The sequence below is a fragment of the Pollachius pollachius genome (genome assembly GCF_949987615.1).
Source record: "Pollachius pollachius genome assembly, chromosome: 7".
In the NCBI taxonomy this organism is placed as follows: Eukaryota; Metazoa; Chordata; class Actinopteri; order Gadiformes; family Gadidae; genus Pollachius; species Pollachius pollachius.
Window position 1 is genome coordinate 8020071 of NC_136940.1, and position 13911 is coordinate 8033981.

A 13911-nucleotide genomic window follows, 5' to 3' on the forward strand; every position below is an offset into this window, starting at 1 on the left:
ACTGGGTCTGTGTGTGTACCTCTGTCTACTGGTTGTGTGCCCTCTGTCTACTGGGGGTGTGTGTGTACCTCTGTCTACTGGCTGTGTGCCCTCTGTCTACTGGGTCTGTGTGTGTACCTCTGTCTACTGGTTGTGTGCCCTCTGTCTACTGGGGGTGTGTGTGTACCTCTGTCTACTGGGTCTGTGTGTGTACCTCTGTCTACTGGCTGTGTGCCCTCTGTCTACTGGGTCTGTGTGTGTACCTCTGTCTACTGGCTGTGTGCCCTCTGTCTACTGGGTCTGTGTGTGTACCTCTGTCTACTGGCTGTGTGCCCTCTGTCTACTGGGTCTGTGTGTGTACCTCTGTCTACTGGTTGTGTGCCCTCTGTCTACTTGGGGTGTGTGTGTACCTCTGTCTACTGGGTCTGTGTGTGTACCTCTGTCTACTGGTTGTGTGCCCTCTGTCTACTGGGGGTGTGTGTGTACCTCTGTCTACTGGGTCTGTGTGTGTACCTCTGTCTACTGGTTGTGTGCCCTCTGTCTACTGGGTCTGTGTGTGTACCTCTGTCTACTGGTTGTGTGCCCTCTGTCTACTGGGGGTGTGTGTGTACCTCTGTCTACTGGGTCTGTGTGTGTACCTCTGTCTACTGGCTGTGTGCCCTCTGTCTACTGGGTCTGTGTGTGTACCTCTGTCTACTGGCTGTGTGCCCTCTGTCTACTGGGACTGTGTGTGTACCTCTGTCTACTGGCTGTGTGCCCTCTGTCTACTGGGTCTGTGTGTGTACCTCTGTCTACTGGTTGTGTGCCCTCTGTCTACTGGGGGTGTGTGTGTACCTCTGTCTACTGGGTCTGTGTGTGTACCTCTGTCTACTGGTTGTGTGCCCTCTGTCTACTGGGGGTGTGTGTGTACCTCTGTCTACTGGGTCTGTGTGTGTACCTCTGTCTACTGGTTGTGTGCCCTCTGTCTACTGGGGGTGTGTGTGTACCTCTGTCTACTGGGTCTGTGTGTGTACCTCTGTCTACTGGCTGTGTGCCCTCTGTCTACTGGGTCTGTGTGTGTACCTCTGTCTACTGGTTGTGTGTACCTCTGTCTACTGGCTGTGTGCCCTCTGTCTACTGGGGGTGTGTGTGTACCTCTGTCTATTGGTTGTGTGTACCTCTGTCTACTGGCTGTGTGCCCTCTGTCTACTGGGGGTGTGTGTGTACCTCTGTCTACTGGCTGTGTGCCCTCTGTCTACTGGGTCTGTGTGTGTACCTCTGTCTACTGGCTGTGTGCCCTCTCTATACTGGGGGTGTGTGTGGTTCCAGGGCTCACCATGGTGCGAGCCTCCCCCTCTCCGTCCCCCAGCAGGCGGTTGATGTTGATGGACTGGCCGTACTCGGTGGTCAGCAGCTTCCTCAGACGCTGCAGAGCCCACATCCTGTGGCTCGCCGCTGGATGGCCGAAAGCACACACACACAAACACACACACACACACACACAGGTTATTCGCGGTTTATTAAAGCTGGGGAAGGCAATTTTTCTCGAAGCATTTCTTATCATATGTGTTGAAATTCTGTTTCCATCCCGACAGCAATCAATGAATAGAAATATAGTATATTAATATGGTAATATGGTATATTTGGCGATCACAGGCCTGTCATAAGCCGGTCATCATTTCAATCAGGCTGAATGAAATTATTGGATGGTCTACCTGTCCGGCTACCTACCTACCCAGTTGCCTGCCCACTAGGGCTGCTCGATTATGGGAAAAATCATAATCACGACTATTTTGGTCAATATTGAAATCACGATTATTAAAACGATTATTTTTGAGTTTGAAAACATGTTGTATTTATTCAGCATGTCTCTCCCCAAATAGACTTTGTAACTGAGAACTTTGAAATTTCGCCTCACAAAAATACACAAAATGGTCAAAAAGAAAATGTTCCAATCTAAAATAATATACAGATATGTATCCAGCTGTTCTGCCCTTTCTATAAATCATTAAAAAAAAAAAAAAAACGATTTCGTTTAACGCTAAAATCGAAATCGTGATCAAAATTTGATTAATCGCCCAGTCCTACTGCCCACACTTTCCCTGTGCACTCATTGCTCATGACGGAGTCCGCCACAAAGCTAGGCAGACATAATGCTAAAGCTAGCAAGCTAGTCCCAGGCTCGGCTTTGAAGTGATGCATTAAGATAGGGATGGGAATTCCTCCATTACTTGGAGGGAGTGAGACTTCAGGACAATGCACAACCGGTGGGGGGTCTAGGTCAACGTAGCAGATGGGGGGGGGGGGTAGTGATGTGTTAAATACAGACAGTGGGAGGGAGATTGTCTACCCACCCAGGGCACTGAGCTGCGCGCAGGCAGCCAGGGAGGCCGCCAGCCGGGGCACGATGCTGCGGTTGGAGGCAAAGTTGAACCTGAAGTCCAGCAGGCAGGTGACCAGGTCCATGGACGGGCAGGAGAGGATGCAGCGGTCCGACAGGAGGTCCTTGGGTCCTGGGACACAGCAGGAGGACGGACAGAGAGGGCATGGAGGAAGTTGGCTTGGGTCATCTCCAGTGTTTGTAATAACGCCGTTTAAAATAACGGCGTTAGGCAACGCCGTTATTGTTTCAGTAACGGGGTAATCTAACTAATTACTGTTTCCGTCGTTACAACGCCGTTACCGTTACTGTATGTTAAATGCGGTGCGTTACTATGAATTGATTGAATAAACTGCGTAATCCGAAAGCACCCCTGGCTCCAAACACAAACTGCTAGTGAGGAGACCGGGTGGGTTAACAACGAGATAAGCGATTATGATTGGCTAAGGCAGTCATGTTTCATGGTAGCCAATCGGAGCCAGTGTTCTTACACACAAGCCAGGACACATTAATTAAAATTAATTTGGAAGTATATCAGGGCCTTGAATGGGCAGTTCAACCATTTAACACATTAAGGCCAAGTGAAAACTGCTCAGAAAAATCTGAATTCTTTGACATATAGCAACTTTCTTTTTTTTACAGTAACGTAAATAGTTACTTTCCCTGGTAACTAGTTACTTTTATTATAGAGTAATTCAGTTACTAACTTTTTGGAACAAGTAGTGAGTAACTATAACTAATTACTTTTTTAAAGCAACGTTCCCAACACTGGTCATCTCTGACGGGCACAGACAGTAAACATTTTTCCGGCAGCAACAAAAAACGACATATTTTGGGATTATACTTATCATTGACCACGTTTCGCAGGGCTCTTGTTCTTATAAGTATGCAAGCCATTATTCGTGTGCAAGCCGTTCTCAGACAGAAAGAACTTCAAATAATCCGCTGCCAGAGTAATGCCTTATTAAACAAAAGATTTGCGTCACACAGGAAACGACCTGCTGTGTAGGTGGTGTCAACACATTAGCTCTCTCCACTTTCTATTCATCGTGAGGGCACTAGAACTCAAAGTGACACGTGGGAGGCGACGGCCTTGGGCGGTCGCTATGGCCTCACCTGCAGCGGGCATTATGGGATAGACGGTGTAGCGCCAGCCCCAGCCGTTGACCGAGCCATCGCTGGTGAACTTCCACTTGAGTTCGTCTCCTGGGATCCTCAGCTCACTGGACCAATCACACCACTCCCTGCCTGCACACACACACACACACGCACACAGAGACACATGAATATATGCAGGTATGCAGAAATACACACACGCAGAAACACACACACAGCCAGACACAAATACACAACCATAGACACACACACACACACACACTTCCACACACAGAGATACATAGACAAACACCCACACCCACACACACACACGTCCATGCACAAAGATGCATGCACACACGCACACACACACACACACACAATATGTTTTCCCCGCCAACAACCCTAGGTCTGCTGGCTCCAGTGGAGCTCAGCGTCAGGCGGCGACCCCAACCCTCACGCTGGCTGACCCCATGGCTGTCGGTGACCCCTGGTCTCAGTTAATCTGTGATCCGTGTTCACCTGAGCGCACGGACACAATCCTGTTGGCTCCGTCCATGATGGTCAGAGGGTCGTGGCGCCTCTCCGTGGAGCACTGTCGGTCGAACTCCACCCTCAGACCCTCCGCTCCTACGGGGACACACACAGTCGAGCGTGAACCGCCATGAAATTAAATCTTTTGTCGTGCGGACGATAATCAGACAAGCTCGCATTCATGATTGATTTTCATCTGACTTCAGCTTTCTTTTGCTTGTGACCCTTGCCATACCACCATTACACACAAACACACACACACACACACACACACACACACACACACACACACACACACACACACACACACACAGTGCACTCCTCACCATCCCTCGAGGGAGGGGTCCCTCTCCTTTGTTCAGGCTTTCTCCATTGACATTGAAGGTTTTTCCTTGTCTATTTAGTGGGCTCGGGATAGGGGGTGTCAAAATGTGGCCTGTGAAGCCCTTTGAGGCTACCAGTGATTGAGGGACAGATCACCTTGCAATTTCCCAGGTCATTTCTCAGTCTTCTAGGCCATTTGAAACTATTCCCTTGCTACCTACCAATGAATGGCAGGTTGGTTAGTGTATCAGGTGGTAGCGCTGGCGTACCTGGGATCTTAACAGTGCCGCTGGTGGAGGTGTCGTCAGTGTACGGGTGGCTGCTCTCCACCACCACGGGCTGGGAGGAGAGGCGTCCGCTCTGGGAGTCTGTGGCCACGTCCTCCAGCTCCGTCACACACAGCTCTAGCAGCATGTCCGCCACCTGTCCACACACAAAAACATGGAATGTAGAAATATACATTCAAATAGGTGGGCGCCTGTTTCAAAACAAATACCCTGAGAGCAAGGGGGGCCCCCAGTCAGGTAACAAAATATAGGGGGCGTGTTCCTATGGCTGTGGTTAACAAGTGGTGACACAGGTAAGAGGAGAGTTCTGATTGGCTGTGATTAACGAGGGCTGAGTGGTTATCCAGGAAGGAGGTGTGTTCTGATTGGCTGTGATTAACGAGGGCTGAGTGGTTATCCAGGAAGGAGGTGTGTTCTGACAGGCTATGAGTAACAAGTGCCACGTGGTTATCCAGGAAGGAGGTGTATTCTGATTGGCTGCGGTTAACAAATGGTTCCAGAGTTTAAGGAGGCGTGTGTGCCGATTGGCTGTGGTGATCCATCCGTCACCCAGGTAAGGTGTGTGTGTGCATGTTCTGATTGGCTGACCTGGGGGTAGGCGGTACCCATGCCGGACAGCACGGCCGAGAGCACGTCCCGGCCCTTGTCCCCAGAGCGGTGGGACACGGCCAGCTTCAGCACGTCCACCATGACCCGGGTGTCGTCGGGGACCAGCAGGGTGGTGAACTCGTCCAGGTACTGGGGCTCGGGACCCACCACCTTGCTCTGGTTCTCAGAGTCCTGGGGACAGAGAGGGGGGGGGGGGTACACCGAAAAATTTAGAAACCATCTAGGAAACGGCAGCGTGACGACAAGGCTCAAACTGATCTAAACCCAACTTAACTAATATTAGGTATTCAAATCTACTAGAAAGATGAAATTTCATCCATCTGAAGTCAACGTTATTGTCCAAAATCAGTGACTCTACGATCCATAGATCAAATTATAATGAAATGTTTTTACACAATAAAGTATTGTATAAATGATTGAGGGGTAAACAAACAAATGTATTATTATTATTATTAACACACACACAGCTTCAACTCGATTGACAGACCTACCAACTCTAGTGGCCATATTGAACCCGGTCTCCATTGACCGTGTTAAATCCTTAAACCTCATTACTATTAAACCTTGATTGAGCAGCTTTCCCTAACCTGTGGGTTGAGTGTGCATAGGCTCCCATGAGAGACGCGGTTAGCGTTTACTTGGTGACCCTTTCGGAGATCTGCAGGTCATGCGAGCAGAAGACTTTGGACTGACGGTGGTTCACTGGACGGGTCAGATTTCATCTGACACTGACCAGTGACTAACTCTCCAGTCTCGAGTGCGATGTATCCAGTGATGACTGGATATGTTCTATCGGGCTAGCGAGTTTTCTGCGCCTGAACAAAACTGCAGTCTGTGTTGCCTCTATTGACTTTCTAAAAGTTAATAAACTTTGCCATCAGTTGGTTTTCAGTCGATCAGTCGTTTCTCTTTTCAGCAATTACTTGAGGTGTACCTTGCCTAACCTTTCATTCACAGCTGGGTTTGTTTGCTTAGTGAAGTGAACAAAGCTAATCCTATGGACGGCAGGGTGTGGGTGTGGGTTTGCTTTAGAGGGATAAACCACTTATCAGGCCCCCATCAGTCAGTGACCCCGGACCAAGATGTGTAATCCCGAGCAGCTTTAACGAGCGAGGCAGGCCACAGCATCAGGTCGTGGTGAGGGTTGTTGTCGGCTCACCTCTTTGGTCTTGGTCATGGTCTCGGCGATGATGCTGGCGGCGCCGGGGTCGTCGGTGACGGGGATGAAGGGTCGCGACGAGGCGCCCGAGGCCGAGGGTGTGACCGCCGACGACGGGGTCATCGCGTCCTCCGAGGACGCACCCTTCTCAGACACACACACACACACAATAATGTAACTACGGGATCCAACCGGTCCAGGTCCATTAGTACATAATGTGTACTAATATGTGTATTAACTTTACCAATATGAAAAGTACACTTTTCCTTTTAGCACAAAATACTTTCTTGTTCAAGAAGGCTTGATTTTCTTTCCAAACCAAGTTGTCAAAAGGATGAAATCATGTTCTCAATCTCCCCTGTCATGTTCTTTAGTATCATCACAGTGCAGAGAGCGGTGGCTCTAAGAGCCGTTCCCCCATGCCTGCCTAGAGCTCCAGGGCCCCGGGTAGACAACCCCTCACCTCTCCCCTCCGCTCCTGCCAGGGGCTGGGGCTCAGCCGCTCCTCGCTCTCCTGGGGGACTGGGGAGCCTTCGTCATCGCTCATGCCCGACGAGGATGAGGTGTCGGAGGGGGGCACGGGGGAGCTGGAGGGACACTCCATCGGAAGCATCATGCAGGCGGGCATCAGGGCGCCCACCACAGCATCCCTGGTGGGAGGAGAGGAGAAGAAGCGAAATAATGATGATGGCGTTGCTACGACGATGCCGGAGTAGGCTTGCCTCAGAGTCACGGGTCTTGGAAGGTGCGTGGTGGGACTTAAACCACGAAATTATACATGGATTATCTTTATTCTATATTTAGTCACGACAAAGGTTGCCAGAGTAATGCCTTATTAAATAAAAGATTTGTGTCACACAGGAAACGACCTGCTGTGCAGGTGGAGTCCACACATTAGTCACACTAAAATCGACTTGACTGGGTGGAGAGTAGAAAACGAGTATTTTATGAAATGAATGGTTGTGCTTAGGTGTATAACAGGATAAGCTTTATATGTAATTAATCAGTGAGCCTGGGTGTATGATAGGAGCTGCTTTATAAGTCATGAATCATGGTTGAATCATTGTGGTACCTCCAGAGACACAGTCCTCCACCACGAGTACAACCGTTTGTCCATGATCGCGGGCAGGGGATCTCACCTGGCATACATGATCTGCAGGGCGGAGAGGACGTGGGACAGGGCCTGCTGCTTGGCCAGGTTACCGTCCAGAGACAGCAGGATCTTAGCCAGCGACGGCCGGTTGGCCTTGGCGCTGCTCTGCCCGCTCATCTTGTTGCTGACGGCGGAGGAGTCGCTGTCCAACGGGACCCCTGCAGAGCCACAACCCGACCCCATACACATCGTCAAGCTGGCTCAACACGCGAGAGCTCAACCTCAGGTTGCACCAGAAGATAGAGGCTCTTAAAGGAGTTGTTAGATTCAACTCCTTAAGCCAATTTGAACGCACACCTCCTTACCTCGGTAACCATTTGTTAGCCGCAGCCAATCATAACTTCTAAATTGGTTGCCTCAATTACCACAGCCAATTCCTACACAACTACTCCTCCCTTGCCCAGGTAGGGGGTGGGAGGTTTGGTTAATGAGCGATCATTGCTTACCCGGGAAGGAGACGGGCGTGATAGGTGTCAGATTGATTAACGAGTAGTTAGTGCTGACCCAGAAAGGAGACGAGTGTCTTCTGATTGGTTAACGACTGGTTAGTGCTTACCCAGGAAGAAGATGGGTGTGGTCTGATTGGTTAACAAGTTGTCAGTGCTTACCCAGGTAGGAGGCTCCCAGGGAGTCCCTGGCGGTCTGGAAGAGGACGGGCTCGTGGACGGACGGCGTGGTCACGTCCACGGTGGTCCAGGCCACGCTGTGGGAGGAGCCACAGGCCACGCGGGTGATCTTCTGGCCCTCCAGTCCCTGCACCAGGGTGGGCTTCCGGTTGACCGTGGTGGTCCCGTTGCCCTGCTGCCCGTGGTCGTTGTCGCCCCACGCATACACCTGATGGCACAGCAACGACATTGTCATTCATTACGATGATGGATCCCTCAAGACACCTCTCTCTTTACCAATGAGTGTCCCGCATTTGACATACCGAAAAGTTTTGTTTTCTTAACTACTCCTCGTATGTGCCACTACCAGCAGCAGTAGCAACCGGAAGCACACATAGATATATTTGTTGCGTATAGCTTTTGCTCTTTATTCCTAACTTTAATTATACTACTGTCCTGTTCTTTGTGCTGTGACACCTCAATTTCCCGTCTGGGATTAAAGAAAGAGCCTTCTCTTTTTAAACGAATATTGGATTTTGTGTTCTGTGGGAAAAAAATAAAAAATGTTTTTATGCAGTTCGACGCTAAACTTGGGTTTCACAGAGTGTGTGGGATGTGTGTGGTTTATATAACCCCACTCCTATTATCGCTGAGCCCTCTGAGAGCCATCTATTAAGCAGTTGAGACACGGAGTCTCAGATCACCAGAGGAGATGACGTGGATGCTTCACTTAGTGCCGAGCACAGAGTTTTAAACAGGATGAAAGAAGACGATTAGCCAGAGGAGGTCAGAGGCGGAGCAATAAATATAGATAAAAGAAATATAGAGCGTAGGCACACTCACACACAAGCTAGATCCATGGAGCACACACACATCCACTATTAAAGATTTATGGAGTGCACACACACACCTTGATTTATGAAGTGCATGCACACTTCTACTTTAAAGACATGTACGAGACACACACACACACACACACACACACACACACACACACACAAACACCTTGATTTATGAAGTGCATGCACACTTCTACTTTAAAGACATGTACGAGACACACACACACACACACACACACACACACACACTATGACTATGTAGATAAACTGCGTGCATGGAGGACGTGTTCTTGCTCCTACACACCTGTCCTGTCTCGGTGACAGCCAGACAGTGCAGCGCCCCGACCGCCACGTGCACTATCTTCTTCCCCCTCAGGCCCTCCACCATCTGGGGCTTACGCACGTGCACGTCAGTCCCGTGACCCAGCCGGAAGTAGTCTCCCTTCCCCCTGGTTGGAAACACAACAGATGACCGTGAGAGTCCCGGACACAAAAGGGGTTTGGTAAAAGTAATAATCATAATAATACATTTTATTTCAGGGGCGCCTTTCAAAACTCTCAAGGTCGCCTTCCAGTTAAGACAAGCAAATAAAATTGAAAAACAGGCAAATATAGTTAAAACAAACACATTCAAAATAAACAATGCAACATATTCATTGAATTGGCTGGTGGGCGGAGTTAAGTGGGATAGGCCGGTCGGAACAGGTGAGTTTTGATGGAGGTTTTAAAGGTGGGGAGAGACTATAGTGCGGATGTGGGAGAGAGTTCGAGAGGCAAAGTGACAGTTGGAGTGTTACAGCGACGGGCGTCCATCTTACCAGGTCCAGACGACTCCGGACTTGGTGAGCGCGAGGGAGAACTGAGCTCCGCACTCGATCTGGCACACGCCCTGTCCGTTGAGCCGCTCGATGTTCTGGGGGATGTTGCAGCCCTCACTGCCGCCGCGGCCCAGCTTCCCGAAGTCCCCGTCGCCCCAGGAGAACACCAAGCCTGGGGAGGAGATCCACAAGCCAGGGTCGCAGTCAATCAACCAAACTTTTGCTTTTCGTGAAAACACAAAGTCAAGGAAAATCTATTTCATTTGTATGAATAAATTAAATTGTTTGCATAAATAAGTTAAATTAACAAAAGAGAAATTTAAAAAAATTCCACACTGCTTGCTTAAAAAAGCAAAGCTAAAAAGGTATGAGAGAACATGTTGTTACCTTCATCAGTGAGGGCCAGGGTCTGGGCATCTCGACTCCCACAGGCCACCTGGACCACCCGGTGTCCAAGGAGAACTTTGACCTGGACGACGGGGCACAGGAACGTTAGAGGGTGAGGAACAGAAAGGTCAGAGGATGAGGAGAAGAAAAGGGTGAGGAACCGGAACGTTAGAGGACGCGGAACATCACGGGACTGTGGAGGAGTATAGGCGGCTGGGTTTTTGTCCGGATTCATTTGGGAGGACATTTGTTGGCACTGTATCTACTGCCTCGGCCCTTCCTGCCAAACAGCTACCAATGCACAGGGTCCTTTACACTGAAAGCTCTAAAGCTGCTGCTTGAACACAGATGTCTTCTGCCGTTTTTCTGTGTTTGCAAAGTCGGTTTTTTGGTAGGCTTTATATATTGTGAGCTTGAGTTGCACAATCAAGTTATGTTCCAGACTTTAGCTGACAATCAGCAAGATACTGTGGAAAAGCACGAGTAGAGAAAACTGAGACGAGGTTGACTTCAACTTGTCAAGGTTGAAGTCATTTTACCTCAGAATTAAAAAGATTTACAATGTCAAGGTTGCAGTCATTTATTACCTCAGAATAAAAGAGATCATCAAATAACAGCAAGCACTAACAGAAAGTACTAACACAGGTGCTAAGGTGGTGCCAGCCAAACAGACGTACCAGTTTGGGTCTGAGCTGGGTGGTGTTGTCCCCGTGGCCCAGCCTCCCGTACTCCCCCAGGCCCCAGCTGTACAGCTCCCCGCTGGAGGTGATGGCCGAGCTGTGGGAGCTGCCGCAGGCGATGTCCCGGATCCGCTTGGTCTTCAAGGCCTCGATCAGCCGCGGCTTGTCACAGTTCCTGGGAGACACACATTTTTTGTTAGCCCAGTTGGTATAGCCACCGTTCCTCTGAGTAGGTTAGTAGTGCCAGAAAATAATGAAGTAACGTTGGCAGTGGGGCAACATGGCCGACTATAAGTTTACTACTTTCGACTCTTCTTTCTTTCTATTTTTATGTACTCTATATTTATGAGGCACATCCCTTCAATTCCCATAAAATGCCAAGAATCCTACTTTGCATGTAACGGTTCTCAACACATTACCGTGCCAATAAAATCTATTCCCATTACAAATAAAATGTTGGTCGCATGACCAGGCGCGCATCTGACGCGTGATTGGCTCACATCCTGCTGAAGTGCCCCAGCTTGCCGTCGTCGCCCTCTCCCCAGGAGAAGACCTTGCCGTCCACGGTCAGGGCCATGGCGTGGCGGCCGCCCGAGTGCACCGCCACCTTCTTCACCACGTAGTTGCTGAGGGCGGCGATCTGCCGCGGGATGGGCACCGTGCCGCTGGAGAGGCCCAGGCCCAGCCTGCCGTTGGTGGCCTCACCGCAGGCGTGCACCTTGCCCTCCACCGTCACTGGGGAGGAAGCACCAGGGCACCATTACATAACATAGCCCTGCATCAAACACAACTCGGCTGTTTGATGGTGTTTCCTTGCACAGTTTTAGCACTCCGTCAAGGAAATTGGCTTGTATACTATTCTTCTTGTATATTGTTTCCCTGCAAATATATTTTCAGCATTTAGCGTTTCGTACTTTTGCACATTTATACATGTTTTCTCTTCTATTTGTAACATGGTGTTTGCTGCTGCTGGAAGTGCAATTTCCTGAGGGAAACTTTCCGATGGATTAATAAAGTTCATATCCATCTATCTATTCATCACTGGTCACACTGCAGCCTTATTCATTTCATCCATAGAAGGGGTTAGCTTTAGATGCTGGACTAGGGACATGCCATGATATGATAGATGATATATAGTACCAATAATACTTGGACTGGGTATTTTGAATGATTATTTTGTTGATTTTAGCATTTTATAATAATATGTAATTGTAATACTGTCCATAACACTAACATTTTTCCTCTGGGATAATTCAATTTAATAAAAAATTGTAATATGAATATTATATTATCGTACACCTACAGATATCAGTTCTGTTTTTATAGGGCGGACTTTTAGTGTAGTGATTCTAACCGTTCTACACACACAGCACAAGAACACACAGGAGGAGTTCCCTTCCCTGCTTAAGATCCCTGCTCCAGTTTCAGTGAGTTTCCAGTGTGCACCCTCAGCAGGGCAGGCCGCACATACACCTGAGCTGTACACTGACTCACCGGCAAACAGACTCTTGGAACCTCCCGCCACCTGCACCACGTTGAGGCCAGATAAAGTCTCGGAGAACGAAGGCACCTTGATCTATGGAGGAGCAGAAAGAAACACACACAGTGTTCAGATTAGGAGAGGAGCGATCCAGGGGAACTCTGAATTAGATAATTCAACTCACGGCGTAATATATGCCATCACCATCAAGTAAATCTAAAGGGCACCTGCTACACCCCACAGTTTCATTTCCTCATGTCGTTATGGAGCAGGTGGGGCTTGGGGCATCAAGTGCATTGGGAAACAAGCTGAAACACCTTTAGGTTGGGAGTCAAACCCCCCGAGCAATTACACTTTCCAGCTGTACTCCTAGTAGGCTCTTACATTAATGAATTTTAGCTTTATGATTACCTTTTTATTATTATAATGTAATGAATATTTTCCAGTACCTTGGATCCTTTGAGACCGCCCAGCTGGTCCTTGTCATTCAAACCCCAGACAAACACTTTGGTCCTGATGGTGGCAGCCGACTCCAGCCCTGAAGACTTCTTGCGAGCCAGGCTGATGGCACGTGACCAAATGACATATTTACAATCAGTGATACTTTGTGATTAGACCGTACGTATAATGGTCAATGTAGTTAAAAAAAAGTAGCATAAACGGACTATAATGTATTATTGAATCCAAGGTTCCACTATTCTCTGTATATTTCTTACTAATATTTGACTTTCTAAGGGGTCCACCTCACCTCCCAACCGCAGCTTTTTCTTCGTCCTCTTCCTCGTTGTCGGAGGCGAGGAAGGGCACGGTTGCTAGGTCTTCATCCTCCGCCCGGATCCGGCCCACGATGCTAAGGCCGTGGACCTTGCAGTCGATGCCGGAGCTACGGCACTGCTTGATGGCAATCTCTATGTAGCGGTGGTACTGTAGGGAGATCACCATCACAATACACATTTGAAAACATACATAATATACCAGCAGCGAACTCTATGTAATCATCCCTAAGGTGGTACTGTAGAGAGAGCAGGTAGTAATATAAACATCACAATTTACATTCTGCAATACATCATAGCAATTTTGCATGTACCTTTTTATGGGCTCACCTAGCTAAGCCAATATCTTGAAGCTATGCCAATGTAAATAAGATAATGAAGCTAAGCTAACAAATCTCACACATCGCAAGTAAGCTAATCAAGCTAAGCTAACTAGCATAACAAAACAAAGCTTTGCTAACGAAGCTAAACTAATTAAGCCAACATAATTGACACGATATGAAGCTAAAATAACTCACCAGAAATAACGAAGCTAAGCTTACAGACCAAACCTAATCAAGCCAAGACAATGAAACTTGGCTTACTCACCTCAGTGCAGTCGGTGAGCAAAGGCACAGCGGTGTCTGTGGGGTTGATGGTGATCGTCTTCAACTCAATCAGGTTGTTCAGAGAGCTGCCCCCTACACATGAATCACATAAATGAATCAAGAGTTAATGCATTATCTTAATGGGATTATACATCATGAGCAGTGGGATGAACCTTAGCAATTAGCCAACCATTGTTAATTACCAACCATGTGCTCGGGAGCCCACGAGGTCACATGATGCAT

The 13911-nt window shown here is 48.6% G+C and overlaps 1 protein-coding gene across 1 annotated transcript in view; it reads right to left on the bottom strand.

Moving 5' to 3' along the window:
- Positions 1–13911, bottom strand: part of herc2 (HECT and RLD domain containing E3 ubiquitin protein ligase 2) — a 72900-nt gene that overhangs the window by 17425 nt on the left and 41564 nt on the right. The window contains 19 exon segments of the mRNA XM_079739638.1: positions 1295–1413; positions 2313–2471; positions 3455–3586; positions 3956–4063; positions 4561–4714; positions 5167–5358; positions 6347–6490; positions 6810–6996; positions 7486–7657; positions 8108–8333; positions 9248–9392; positions 9762–9933; positions 10149–10230; positions 10826–11003; positions 11329–11563; positions 12323–12404; positions 12758–12869; positions 13057–13232; positions 13670–13761. Of these exon segments, the coding sequence (XP_079595764.1) occupies positions 1295–1413; positions 2313–2471; positions 3455–3586; positions 3956–4063; positions 4561–4714; positions 5167–5358; positions 6347–6490; positions 6810–6996; positions 7486–7657; positions 8108–8333; positions 9248–9392; positions 9762–9933; positions 10149–10230; positions 10826–11003; positions 11329–11563; positions 12323–12404; positions 12758–12869; positions 13057–13232; positions 13670–13761 (2867 nt within the window).